The sequence below is a fragment of the Strix aluco genome, chromosome 18 (assembly GCF_031877795.1).
Source record: "Strix aluco isolate bStrAlu1 chromosome 18, bStrAlu1.hap1, whole genome shotgun sequence".
NCBI classification, from domain to species: domain Eukaryota; kingdom Metazoa; phylum Chordata; class Aves; order Strigiformes; family Strigidae; genus Strix; species Strix aluco.
This window is the reverse complement of record NC_133948.1, coordinates 3,236,519-3,249,676: the sequence shown is the minus strand read 5'-3', so window position 1 is coordinate 3,249,676 and position 13,158 is coordinate 3,236,519. Positions and strand designations below refer to the sequence as shown.

Here is a 13,158-nt window from a genome sequence, read left to right as displayed (position 1 = left end):
ACTGGGTAAGGTGATGGGTTGTTCTGTGTCTTTTACTGACAAATGTCGTCTTGTGGAGAAAGGGCTGCACAATTCTTCAAGATTTTTCTATAGGCAAAGATGTGCACTAACTTTTAATTTTTTCTTTTAATCTTCCATTTAAGCTCATAGGGATTCACAAACCTTAATTAAATCAGAACAAGTGAGGGAAAGAAAGGGAAAAAAAGTAAGATTTCAAGGATCAAGATCTCTTTACCCTGCATGTAAAATAATAATGGTGGCTTGCTCCAGAACAGAGTTTTTCACCAGCTGGTGATGTAACCAGCGGAGGATAAAGTTGCACAAATCTGTATGATGTACAGTTACCAGGCTCTATGTGCAATGTTTGTCTTATAGTAGACTCCTGGCACACACCGCCTGAACTTTCTTGCAAAAGGTTGTGTCTTGTTACCATTACACAAATCCTATATATTCTCCCTTAGGATGGGCTGTAGTTTGCCTTATACACAAAGCTTTCAGCAACGCCCATACTGCAGAAACCTCCTTCATCCTCATGGGTTTGGTTTATGATGGCTACAAACTAGTGATTGCTCCTGAAATCTCAGATCTTGCTGCCAGAGGATGTGCAAAAGAACTAGAAGATTTGAGGCACATGTACTAGGTTGGGCAGTGGGAGCACCCCTCATCCTTAAACAGAACAGGCAAGTGATGCCCTCATCACAAAAGGGAAAATTTTAATTTATAGCAGTAGAGATGACTTCATCAGTTAATGAACGTGAGTTAAGTATTTCTCCTAGCATGCACCAATATTTGCATCTGTCATGTATTAAATAAACTATAACAGTTTATTGCAGGACTGCCTTTACGCATAGTAGCTGCTTGGAGTACTTCTAGCTTTGAGTGCTGTAAATTAAATATTTTCTCTGATAACTCTGTTTCTGAATTGGAGCAGCTGGTGCCTTTCCATTGATAAATACCACTTTTTATTCCAGCAGCAGGCCTTGCAAGACCTCTAAAGGTGCAGCTCTGCAAAGCTGGCCCAGTGGTACAGGGAGAGTCATGGATGCTCCGACTGCGCCCTGGGGGCAGCTTGAGGCCACTGTTGCCATCAACTCAATTCATTTGAAAATGTAAAGACAAAACTTCATTTCTGTCTCTTCAAAGGTGCCTGATAAGCTGCTCTAACATTACTTCTCAAAGGTGTGGCTTTTCTGCTTGAAAAAGAGTAAATTGTAGTTATAACATGCCACAGTTCTTTTGCAGAGGAAGGAAACCCCACTAATTAAGTCATATAGTAGCAGTTGCTCTTCATTGCAATTTAAATAGTAGTCCAAGACCTGACTGGTGGTTGTTGGCAGTTAGGAGCAAAAGCCAGATGGACAAAGGCATGCAGCATCAGTTAACCTTGATAAAGAGCTTTGAAAACTTTGTTGAGAGCAGTGCAAGAAAAGTGCAAAAATATTAAAATTATTAAAATTTTAAAATAAAAATAGTTCTAGGAATACAAGCAATGAAAAAAAAATGGTCTTTCAAGTTATACTGTTCTAAAAATAATTGCTTGGCTCTCACACAGTCGATGCTTTCTTGCAGTCCAGATCATAACACTGAGCACACTGTCCGTTTCTTTTGGCGCTTGGCTTTTTTCATGGCATTCAGTGCGATGGTGGTTGCTTCTTTAAAAACCTTTTCTATGTTTTCACGACATTTTGCTGAGCACTCCAGATAAACTTCTGCGTTAATCTGCTGACAAGCTGCTTCACCCTGGAAAGAACAAAAGGTAAGAAAATATGTAAACCCAGTGTATGAGAGAAGGAAGGTGAGATGGCAAAGAAAGGGAATTATTTTGTACATCTTTGTATCATGAGGTCAGGAAGAAAGAAGCTGCCTCTGAATATAGTGCTAGAGTGTAAGTGGCATTGGTAATAAACTGAGGCACTGTTAAATAAACGGGTTTTTTTCCCCCTATGTTGATCTAGAGCCTGGCCTAAGTTCCGTGCATTGGAGACTCTAAGATGCAGACTGCTGATACTGTAAAAATCTTTCTTAGTGTTAAATTAGTTTAAAAGAAATGCTGAGGTAGATACTTAAGTGAGAATAAGATGTCTACACCACGGTATTTTTTTCAGGCCTGGCCTTAACTATTATGTGATGTCACCTTTAGTAATGAATGTCACATGCAAGAACAGAATCTGGAGCATCACTAGGGCTCGGCTGAAATCCTCCTATACACAAATGGGTGCCTGTGTTTCTCAGCCTCACCCAAATGCATGCAATGGGAACAGACTAGAATCTAAAACATTTGCATGCAATCCTGGTTGCGCGAAATCACTACAGACAAAACACAGTGACTTCTTACTTTGCTTGTGATCCTTTTATTGTCATTGCAGAGTCAGCCCCCAGTTTTGAATGTTTGTGAGCCTTGGAGTGTGAATTCCAGGTCTGCAACCCACAGCTCACAAACTCTGCATTTATTCAGTATAAGCCCTGGGAGTGCGGTCACTTGAGCACTCGGGCTTCTATAGCGGGATTTTTCTTCAGCATGTTTAAGTGAAGTTTGTCTCCTTCCAGTTGTTTGTAAAGCTGCAGTGCTGGCAGATACTGTTCAGCTCCTCTGTGCCTGGCATTGGAAGCATCACGTCGCGTGACTCAAGATGCCATCAGCTGTAAAAGACTGAGGTAGTGTATATTTAAGGGGAGTAAAACCAAGTGGGAGGGCTCACATAGGAGACAAAGTTTGTACATCGTATGGGCCCTGGAATTTAATTGCATGAGGCCTCAGCAGACTTGCCAAAAGTGTCTGTTCCTTGCCCTGAACCTCATGTATGAGGGTGATGAAGGGAGTTATTAATGCAAATGAGGGACAATCTGCAGCTGTTCATGAAGCGACAAGATGGGTGTCTCATCTTGTGTGCAAGCAAAACAAGCTAATAGTCCCAGCGTGGTTCAGTGGTGATGCAGTTGCAGTTTCTTTTCTTGCTGTTTTAGAAAAAGTAGTGATTCATTCAAGGTCGTAGTGCACTTAACCCTGTTCCCCGGCCTTGTGTCTCAAATGGTTCAAAAGCTGCTGGTTTTGCTTTGAGATGAGAGGAGAAGGATGGCTTTGTAGTTTAAAAAAAAAAAAAAAAAAAAGAAAAAGAGGGAGACCAGAGCAGAAAGGTCTCACATGACAGGGGACAAGCTGTTCCATCACCGTTTCTCCTGTACCTAGGACAGCTATGCCAGTGTTCTAACCCTAGTTGTAAGTCTCACTGCTTCATAATACTTAAATTGAAAACATTTGATAATATGTAGATTTTTTTTTTTTAAGATTATGCTAGAGACTTCAAACAAAAGCCTGTTATGCTAGAGAAGCCTTGCAGATGTTTTTGCTATTGTCCTTGAAAGGGTTTATTTTTAAATAGGGTTTGCAAAACACATTTTTTTCCAGAATGGTCAGTATTTTTAATCCTGTAATGTGTATCCTAGCATCTCCAGTCTTTATCACAATCCTAATCAAAGTACCAGTGATGGGAGCAATGTATGCTAATAAAAATTATGAAAGGAGTCAAACTTGTCAGGGCTTACAAATTTGTAACAGTAGTAACCCAGCTGTGAAAGGAAACAAGAATGAGATGTAATGAGCCTAGAAGGTGTAGCTAGTAGTGTCCTTTCAGACACTCCAAGATATGCAAAACACTCTTCAAAGTTCTCTTTACTTTGGTACTAAAACTGGGTGGTGATTTGGCCACTTCCAGAAGGGACTTACAGAAACCACTGTTAGTGCTGACTGCCAATAATTTCTTTATCTGGACACTGCGGTCACCTAATTTTGGAGTGTCTATGATTGTACTTGTGAGGAACACTGCCACGGAAGTAAGTGCTCTTTATCTTTTGCCAAGAGGACACCGCTTTAAATTCACTTATATTTACCTGGTTGTAAGTAACGGGTTCTTGCTTAGAAGCCCTGAGCTTGCGCAACTGTTCTTTGTCTTTCCGAAGATCTGTCTTGCAGCCGATCAGTACGAGTGGAACACCTCGGCAGAAGTGATTCACTTCAGGATACCACTGATGGTAGAAAAACAAAACTTTTACATCTGGCTTTTTTTTTTTTTCTAAAATCAAAACAATAAAGCCAAGAAACAGAACCAGTATTTAATATATGTTGCAATTTCAGAGTTTTGAAAGTTGTTAATCTAGTGGTAGGGGCCCGACATGCACTATTTGCATTACAGAAACACGTAAGAGTCCTACCCAAAGTCAGCTGCTTTATAAAAACATAGGTGGCATCTGTCACTGTGCCAAAGTACTTATTTAACATCTGGTTAAATTCAGAAGAGCTTCTCTAAAGTCATATTTAGGAGCAGAATTTGGACTGAGTCTTGCTTTGTTTTGCTGGTGCTATGTACAGGGACGCTAACTTCTACTTTGGAGCATTACAGAAATCCTAACGCAGACAGGCGTCTGCTTACATCTCTCCCCTGTTGTTAAATATGCATGGGGTGGAAGTAGGCTTGAATGTAGAATGCTGGTGTGCGATGTTGGTCGTGTGACATCGCTACAGATACAGCAGCGATCTCACTGCTGGTGTTTGATCTTTTTAGTGTACTGCAGAGTCAATCCCAGCTCTGAGCACTTAGGAGCTGCGGAGAGGTGAGCTCCAGGTCTAAGGTCTGTGACCCGCAGCTCAGCGCGTGATGAGTGATCTGTGCATCCACACGCCCAGGGTACGGGACACTAAAAGCATTGGCTTTTTTAATCTGACATCTTGTCATATATCAGGTGTATGCAATTCCTTTAAAAGGTTGAAGCAATTACGAAAGCCTCTCACCTTAGCTGCTACGTTATCATAGCTAGTGGGGTTCATGACATCGTAACAAATTAACACGACGTTTGTGTTCTGGTAAGAAAGTGGTCGTAGCCGATCGTAGTCCTCCTGCCCTGAAACACAGAGAATGTTTTGGATGAAAGAAGCCTCTGTCCTTAACAAGCAGTATGATGGGAATATATAAAGATCCATACTTGAGTTCAAGAATAACTGCATAGGCTGCAAGTTTTCCACACTTGTAAAATTTCTTTCCTTAAATGCAGGAGATTCCTCTTCACTGACAAAACTGATGCTTTAGAATATAAAACATGTCCTTGGCAAGTTTTAATAAAAAGCCTGCTTTGTCCTACTGCTAAGTACATAGAAGCAGTTCTAATCACTGATTGCCAAGTTGCTGCTCACAAGCAAAATCAGCAAGAGGAATTTGACAGTTATTAAAACATTTGCAGTTTGGCAGTGGCTCCATTCTCCCAAATACATTTGCACATGCAACGCTGCGAGGAGAAGAAACACCATATTTGCCAGATGCGAATGCTGAAGTAAAAATCTTGGTGGTAAACTTGCTTTTCCCAGCCCAGAAAGCTGAGAAGCAGCAGCAATTAGCACGCTGTGCCTTTAGCACTGCTGCTCCCTGTAGCACCCCATGCATGATTTTACAAGACGTGCTGCAACATGAGCCAGGCTTAACTGGTCTTTGAAGCAGGACTGCACAGCAGATCTTAGGGATGCTGCTGAATTCTGGAAAAGCAGGGGATTTGTCATACTTATGATTAGGGATATTCTAGCACGTGATGTGACAAGAGGAAGCTAATTTGCTTGAGACCTATACTCTTCCCTTTGTTGTACATATAACTTAGCAGTGATCACCACACTGGGGTCTGCAGGTGTCTTGCTTTGAGAGAGTAATTACCAGATATAGTTGGCTGCTCAGTAAAACCAATCTTTTGAGATTTTTACAGAGACTTAATAAGGAAGAAATCATGATTTAAGCAGTCTGTAGAAGATCTATTTGCCACCTGAATGCTGCCCCTGGAATCAGGTATGTCTCTGTGATGCACCAAATTTCCAAAACGAGACTCGGGAATGCCATTCCTTCCCACGATCACAACGTACACACAGCCCAGAAACTGCCCTACAGGGAAGTTACACATCTCAAATCTTTGTACTGATATTTCAAATGAAGGGATGCTGAAAATTTCAGCATGCCCTGACTTTATACCAATTATTCCCGCCCTGGCACCTGGCTCAGTCCCAAGTCATATACTTACCACTCTTAGCCAACATGCTTGTCTGTAGCTGCAATCTGAAGAACTGCAGATACCAGAAGGCAAGTAATTCTATAATACTTTGCTCCCCACCTTAATTTAAATGATGGATCGAGAAACAGGTTATTACAAGGCAATCCCTACTGGATAAGCCATTACTCAGTTTGCCTGAGACGTTTGTAAAACGGGAATCTCAGGTTTGCATTACTCTGTATTTGAGTTCCTGCAAGAGCAGCATGCTCCGTGGGCGAGGTGCAGAACGAAGAAGGATTGATCCCTCAAGGTTTAATCCAGAAATAATAGACAATTGACAAAATTATGCATGTTGTATAAACATTCAGAGCAAAGACTGTACTGCTTAGTCCTTCTTACTCTCCCAAATCCACCTGCTTGTCTGCAACTGATTTACAGTTTGATGCTGAGCTAATCCTCTAAATGCATTAAACACATCAGGTACCAACCGTTTTTTTTTCTCTCCTAACTTTCTCTAGTGTTATGTGCTCTGTATGATTTTCTCTGTTTTCCCTGTTCAAGTTCATGTCTCTGAGCTTCTACCAATGTAGCTTGTAAAATGAAAAGGTCTTCCAAGTTGCTGGCAATTTGTGAGGCAGACAGGATTGTCCCCTTGGAAGAAACATGTTCATTTGCTTGGAATCAGAACATACAGCTAAATTCGCACTCTCCTGGATGGGATAACAGAAGAGGTGTTTTCAGTGTTGTGACACAAATATGCTGTATTGCAAGTCAGAAACTGTAGATATGCCCCAGTGAACTGCACCTTCATCTTTACAACCAGCTGTGCAGTTGTTTTTCTTAAGCAAACTGAGGAAATAAATGCATGAGACAATGCTGCTGTATAAAATGCAGCTCCATGTATCTTTGGAATTTCAAATACAGAGCACAGAACAAGGCGTAGTACAGCAAGCACAGGGGGAAGGTTAGATGGTAATTGCTTAACTCGTGTTATGGTCAGATGATTGCAGCGCTCGCTTGGAAGGAGAGGAAGCTATTCTCTAAGAGCTCAGATGCAGTTCTTCAGTTGCTGAGGATGTAACAGGATATAGATCAAGCTGTGTCTAAACATTGACATCCTTCTCACTGAAAACAATCCCTTTCACCCTCTGTCCTTAAGTACTGCTGATGAAATGCAAGAAGGGGCCTGGGAGACTTCTTCTCTGTAAAGCTGCTCAGTCTGTGGTCAGAGCTAATTTGGCACAGATTTAGGTCTTCTAGTAGAAGAGTTTTAAAATGAACCTGAGCACTAACTGTATATGCAAAGCCCCAAAGTGTGCTTCCTCAAGCACAGGTAGCTGTTTCCTTTCCCCAATTAACAAAAAGCATGCTGTGGAAGAATCAGTTAAACATAAACATACGTGTGAGAGTATCTGTGTATCTGTGACTTTCCTCTGCTTGCCTCAATTCACTGTAGCATCAGAGACCCTATTTGCTTTTTTTTTTTTTAAAGAAAAAACTTCATCCAGCTGAATTCACCTAAAATTTGCTAATTCTTTGCAAAGATCACACTCCTGCATGCCTCTGTGACGTGCTGTGTAACCCACATCGCTACAGTCAGGCCCTATGGTGGGGCGGGACCTCAGGTGATGGTTGAGGGTGAACTGGAGAAGAAGTGAAACCACAGATCTCGGTCTCACATGCACATTCACCTCTGCTCTTCTTCACCCTTCACAATTCACCACCAAAGAAGTGCCAGCCTGCGCGTTGCTCAGCTCAGCATCCACTGCCACTGAGGGTAAACGATAGAGTCAAGACTTCCCAGCCTAGGAGTCTACCAGTATGTGTTGTCCATCGCCACCAACTGCCAGCAAGTAAGGAAGAACATAATATCCTGCCACCCAGTCCAGACCAGCCAACCACTTCCTAAATACAGCCACATGTTATCTGTAATACTCCACACTCATGGGTTAAGATCGACATAGAACTGTGCGATGGTGAGCCCTCACAGGCTCACAGAAATGCATCCAATTCTCCTTGATTTGTTATTCTGCAGGCTCTATGGGAATACCATAGTTATTAGCTAGCCAGCTATGTTTTTTCACTACTCGGTTTAAAAAAAAATTGGGAAATATGTTCTTAGCAGGAATAAGACCAATAGAAGAGGACATTTGGAGTGTGTGTGTGTGGGGGTTGTCTTCCTCAGGCACACCTTCCCTTTCAAAGTTACGGAAAATTATTCTTGCATATACCAGCTTTTAAAATTTCTCTTAAGGCTTCAGAATACTGTGTATCTGTCATTACAGACCTGAAAAACCCTGCTGGAGGCTTTGCGTGTGCTTCCTGCCAGTCAGAGTGAGCACCCACAACGATGAGACATTACTTCCTCTCCAGCCCAGCAGAGCTCTTTTCTTTGGTCTGAGAAAGTCCTGCACTGAACAGCATCAAAAATTGAACCTTGTGTCTGAGCTGCCAGTAAAGCATCAACACGGCTCCCTTAGTATGTAAAAAATAACAAAGTTAATTTACCTCTCAATGCCTTTGCCTCTATCGAGCACAGCAAGAAATGGAAACTTAATTGAGTAAGGAGCTGCAAAGCCTGTTTGGAGATGAGTCAAGTGATATTACAAAGCCTTTACACATCACATATGTATACCACCAACTTCCTGCAACAGCAAGAGGTGTCTGATGAGGAAGATACAGTGGCATAGTACAAAAGTCTCACAAAAATTTGTTATTCTAGCATATTTTAGACTAACTCATTAACTTCATTTGTTACCAAAATTCTTGTAAAGAAAACCCACAACCTTTTGTAGCTTGAAATGTTTGATTTTTAGGCGCTTTATTTGCGTCCTCCTTCAGTAAGTAGGACAAGCTCAAAGTCTCAAGCTGCACAGGAGCTGACAATACAAAGAATCCTTCTAACTTGAAACAGCCCATGGAGGTGAACCTGTCCTTTACCTTCCCATGACACTGAAGTACATGCAGCTCTAGTGTTGCTCTTAGCAAGATCCTAAAAATATCAAAGTCCCTTCTGCATCATGAAGATCCAGTGACACTTTTTAGAAGAACAGCTTTGCCTACTCCTCTCCTGCACTGCTGCATGGCACTTCGCTTAAGCCCTTCACCTCAGAAATAGGTTTACATCCTTTTGATCCCATTTAAATTACTTTCTGATAATCTGAATGATTTGCGAACCTTTCACACTGAGAAGCAAAACACAAAAGCTGTCTTAGGATTTTAGAAAAAAGCAAGGCCAACTCAAGCAGTTCAGTAAGTCAGAAGATGATCCATAAAATGACTGACATGCTGCACTGTTAAACCACTGTACTTCCAGTAGCAAGATTTATGTTTAGACTCCTCTTTAAACTGGAATTGCTGCTGTACACCCAGAGGATCATCACCCAGCTGAGAGAGGAATTTTATGAGCTGCTGCTGTGTGATATGACAGAAACAAGTCACCATACTGAAACACTGATTGCAAAACTGCATGTCCCGTGCTGTATCCATGTGGCAGAGGGACAGGAGCTCTCTTGTCTCCCGAACTGGACACTCCCCTTGCTCTTCTCTTACTTCACTATCTGAATTTAGAGGACAGGACAAAACTCTTGGTCCTAGTCCAACCCTTAAGGAACTTAGCATCAGTTTTGTATTATTAAAAACAGGATGGGATTAAAATGTGTCCTCAAGTGACTTCTTCCTCTAGCATAACTTCCAGCTTCAGAAAGAGGATGAAAAGCTGCTTGAAGTACAGAGTATGACACCGATCTGTAACATAAAACTATGTAAGCAGCTTTGAAACAGAACCAAAATTTGAGTCTTGCTCCCCCCAAGCAAATGCCTTAACCAAGGTGGTAATGTCTTTCCTTTGTTTGCACCTGATAATCTTCATGTGTCTTATGCAAAGCAATTTAACAGGAAGGGAGGAGAAAAGTGTCAGCAACCTCTAGCAACTTGTAGCCTGGTGGCCATGACACTGTTCTGGGAGGTGCAGCATGTTGGGGTTCAAGGTTTCCAGGTGAGAAATTGAAAGCAATTGCTCTTTCCTGGCAAAGAGCTCTGCCAACTAGGCAACAACAGCATCTCTGCTTCCCAAAGTGTCTTATGAGAGACAAAATAATGCTGTTCTTTAATGAGGCAGTGCTTTGGTCCAAGGCAGTATTTATAGCTGTGAACTAAATGTGGAAGGGTAGACTTTTCTGCTAAAGTTACATGCCTGAACAAGGAAACCGGGTGAAACTGGGGACAAACTTTTTAGCACGGCCTGTTGCGATAAGACATGGGGTAATGGTTTTAAACTAAAAGAGGGTAGATTTACACTAGCTATAAGGAAAACATTTTTCACAATGAGGGTGGTGAAACACTGGAACAGGTTGTCCAGAGAAGTGGTAGATGCCCCATCCCTGGAAACATTCAAGGCCAGGCTGGACGGGGCTCTGAGCAACCTGATCTAGTGGAAGGTGTCCCTGCTCATTGCAGGGAGGTTGGACTAGATGACCTTTAAAGGTCCCTTCCAACCCAAACCATTCTATGATTCTGTGATAAGCTGCCAGCACCGGGTTCAGCGAGCACTCTCCGGGCTGCTGGCAGCTGCAGGTCTTGCGCAGAGCTGAGCTCCCTGCATGACGCAAGGAGCTGGGCACTTATGTCAGGCTTGCGAGAGTTCAGTGCTGCAATAGCGAACTTGCCCTACCTACTGCCATTTCTGCAGCCAGCCCATGTTCCTTAAAGCCTGGAAAAGACTCCAAAGGCAAATACTGGAAGCTGCAGCATGGTGATTTTAAATGAGAGCTGGCCGAGTATCAAGAACTGTGTGACAGGCAAAAATTCCACACCGACAGCAAACAAACATGAAAACTCTACAAGTTCACTGTGGCAACTTCTTTGTGCCAACACGCCATACTAAGGAAACCCCTCTTTGGTTGCTCACACTAGATTTCAGACCTTGTCTTTTCCTTTAAGACTTAAACACAAAACCCTTGCCATTCAGTAGAAACTACTTCTCCAAATCACTGGACTCAAGAACATTGACACAAGATATAATGGCAAATTGGGTGCTCAGGATCTTACTATATTGCAGTAAAGATTACTAATAAAATTCACTTTTAGATAAAAAACCTTTATCTATTCAGATATTATGTATGGTATGCAAGAAGGTGTGTTTTACTACTATTAAAAATGAATATGGACTGCATTCGGTTCTTACTTGTCTTGGTGCAAATTTAGAACAACTTCACAGCCTTGAACTGAAACAGATGATTTACACTGAGCTGAAACGGAGCACGTGTCAATTTTAGGGTTCATTTAGGAACGCAGCTGGATAACAGTCTAGCAACTTTGAAAGAAGTTGAACACAAAGCGTTTCACAAGTTCCTGAAGTGAACCTGAACAAACTACCAGCATTTTCAAATAACTTTTACTGCTATGGCCTTTTTATTTTGAACAGAAACCAGCCTTTTTTGCCTTCACTATGTGATCACACGCGGCAGGAGGTTAAAATATTTTCCTGGTTGACTGTATTGTGCTTTGCATCAGGGAACTGGGTTTTAATACCTTCAGATATGTTTGCTATTTGATATGATTTTCTTCATCAACTGTGTTGTTAAGATAATGAATGAGTCCATGGCTAGAACTGCCATTAGATGAGCAACCCTTTTTTTTTTCTGGAAGGCACATCTATGCACGCAACAGGTAATGGTGGTTGTTTTGTTTGTACTTTAATCTCTAGCAGTCTTAACTGTGATATTACGCTAAAAGTATGATAGTAGAAAAGCAGTTTGAAAATATGTCCAGCTTTACAGTCTTTGAGTATCAGTCTGGCTTAAGTTGACGCAGCAAAAGCTGCTGGTACAGAAACAAGGGCATGTTCCCAGGAGCTGCGTTTTATGCCGGTAAAAGCAGTTTCTGTTTATTTGTTTGAAATTACAAAATCCTGAGGGCTGGTTTCAGGCTCAGTCCCAGGTCGGTGACCCAGCACGGTCCCATCCCACCAGCCGCACAGAAACTGCCTCTTGCCGCCCGATACTGTTGGGACTGGGAGTATGGAAAGCGTGATGTGTGAAAAACCCCTTACCTGCGGTATCGTACAAATTTAGGGTGACCTCCTTTTTGCCCACCGTAACGCTGGTCGTGTACTTCTCGAAGACGGACGGCGCGTATTGCTGCAAAGGGAAGAGAAGCAGTTTCTAGCCAGGGCCCAGCAGCTCGCAGCCAGCACCGGCCGCTTCGCCGGGCGGTCCCCAGCCCCTTCGCGCCCCGGGCAGACCGGGCCCGGCGGCGGGACAGCCCGCTCACCTCGGGGAAGGCGCCCTTGGCGTACACCATCAGCAGCGACGTCTTCCCGCAGCCGCCGTCGCCCACGATCACGACCTTCACCTCCTTCTTGCCCGCCGGGGCGGCCGCGCCGCCGCGGGAACCCCCCGCCGAGCCCTCGGGCAGGGCCCCGTTGGCCGCCTCCATGGAGCGGAGCGGGGCCGGGCAGGGCGCAGCGCCGGCGGGACGCGGGTCCCCCCCCGGCCCCCCCTCAACCCGCCTCTGGGCGCCCCGGGGCGGGCAGGCACCGCCCGCGCTCCGCCTCAGGTGCCTCAGGGCCCCGCCCGGGGCCGCGCCGCCGCCTCAGCCCGCGTAACCCCCGGGGGGCGGCGGGGGTGCCTCTCCCCGAAGCCCCGCGGCATCGGCTCCTCACGGGCGCGCGGCTGCCCGGGGTCACCCACCGGGCCCTGGCGCTGAGGTGGGCGCAGCCTCGGTGGGCGCCGCCAGAGCCCCCTCAGCACCCCCTCAGCACCCCCTCAGCACCCCCTCAGCACCCCCTCAGCACCCCCTCAGGCCTTTTCCCGCCAAAACCCACAGGGGCTGCTCACTCCCGTCCTCCTGCTGAGGCTCCAAGGCTTCCACCCGCCTGGGACCCTTGGGCCCTGTCCCCTGTGCATCGACCCGCCATGTCACCCACCCTTGGGTGCTCGTCCCCCTCCACCAGCTGTGGCGCCGCTGTCCTCCCCCCCCATCCTCATTTATTCCTCCAGGGAGCCCCTTTGGACCTCAAGCGCCATGTTGGTTTACCCTTGGTCGCCAGCGGCTGAGGGGATGTCTTCCCGTTCAACATCTGCAGCAGTCGATCCTGGTCCCGACAGCCGAGGGGAGAGCGCGCAGCGAGCGCAG

At 44.5% G+C, this 13,158-nt stretch overlaps 1 protein-coding gene and 1 long non-coding RNA gene across 3 annotated transcripts; one reads left to right on the top strand and one right to left on the bottom strand.

Annotated features, from left to right (window-relative positions):
* Positions 1-111: 111 nt before the first annotated feature.
* On the bottom strand, positions 112-12,509 carry RHOF (ras homolog family member F, filopodia associated). 2 transcript variants are annotated; one of them, XR_012625619.1, is made up of 6 exons: positions 12,295-12,509; positions 12,074-12,161; positions 4,787-4,896; positions 3,889-4,023; positions 2,336-2,650; positions 1,502-1,740 (listed from the first exon to the last, which is right to left on the bottom strand). XR_012625619.1 is itself a non-coding variant. In XM_074843875.1 (5 exons), the coding sequence occupies exons 1-5, from the start codon at positions 12,457-12,459 to the stop codon at positions 1,576-1,578; spliced, it is 663 nt and encodes a 220-aa protein (XP_074699976.1). In that variant the 5' UTR covers positions 12,460-12,509; the 3' UTR covers positions 112-1,575. The 2 variants fall into 2 exon arrangements, 1 of the variants encoding a protein (XP_074699976.1); XM_074843875.1 differs by lacking the exon at positions 2,336-2,650 and having other exon boundaries at positions 112-1,740.
* Positions 2,572-11,172, top strand: LOC141931557 (uncharacterized). The gene is made up of 3 exons (XR_012625620.1): positions 2,572-2,655; positions 5,743-5,822; positions 8,307-11,172. It is a non-coding gene; the product is annotated as an uncharacterized LOC141931557 (long non-coding RNA).
* Positions 12,510-13,158: the final 649 nt, after the last annotated feature.

What these genes read in the sequence shown, in the direction of transcription:
- RHOF (XM_074843875.1), bottom strand. Translation starts at nt 12,459, where the DNA reads ATGGAGGCGGCCAACGGGGCCCTGCCCGAGGGCTCGGCGGGGGGTTCC. An exon ending in CCAAGGGCGCCTTCCCCGAG is followed by an intron (nt 12,162 to 12,294) that starts GTGAGCGGGCTG and finishes TTCCCTTTGCAG; the next exon opens with CAATACGCGCCGTCCGTCTT. An exon ending in AACCCGTTACTTACAACCAG is followed by an intron (nt 1,741 to 3,888) that starts GTAAATATAAGT and finishes TGTTCTTTCCAG; the next exon opens with GGTGAAGCAGCTTGTCAGCA.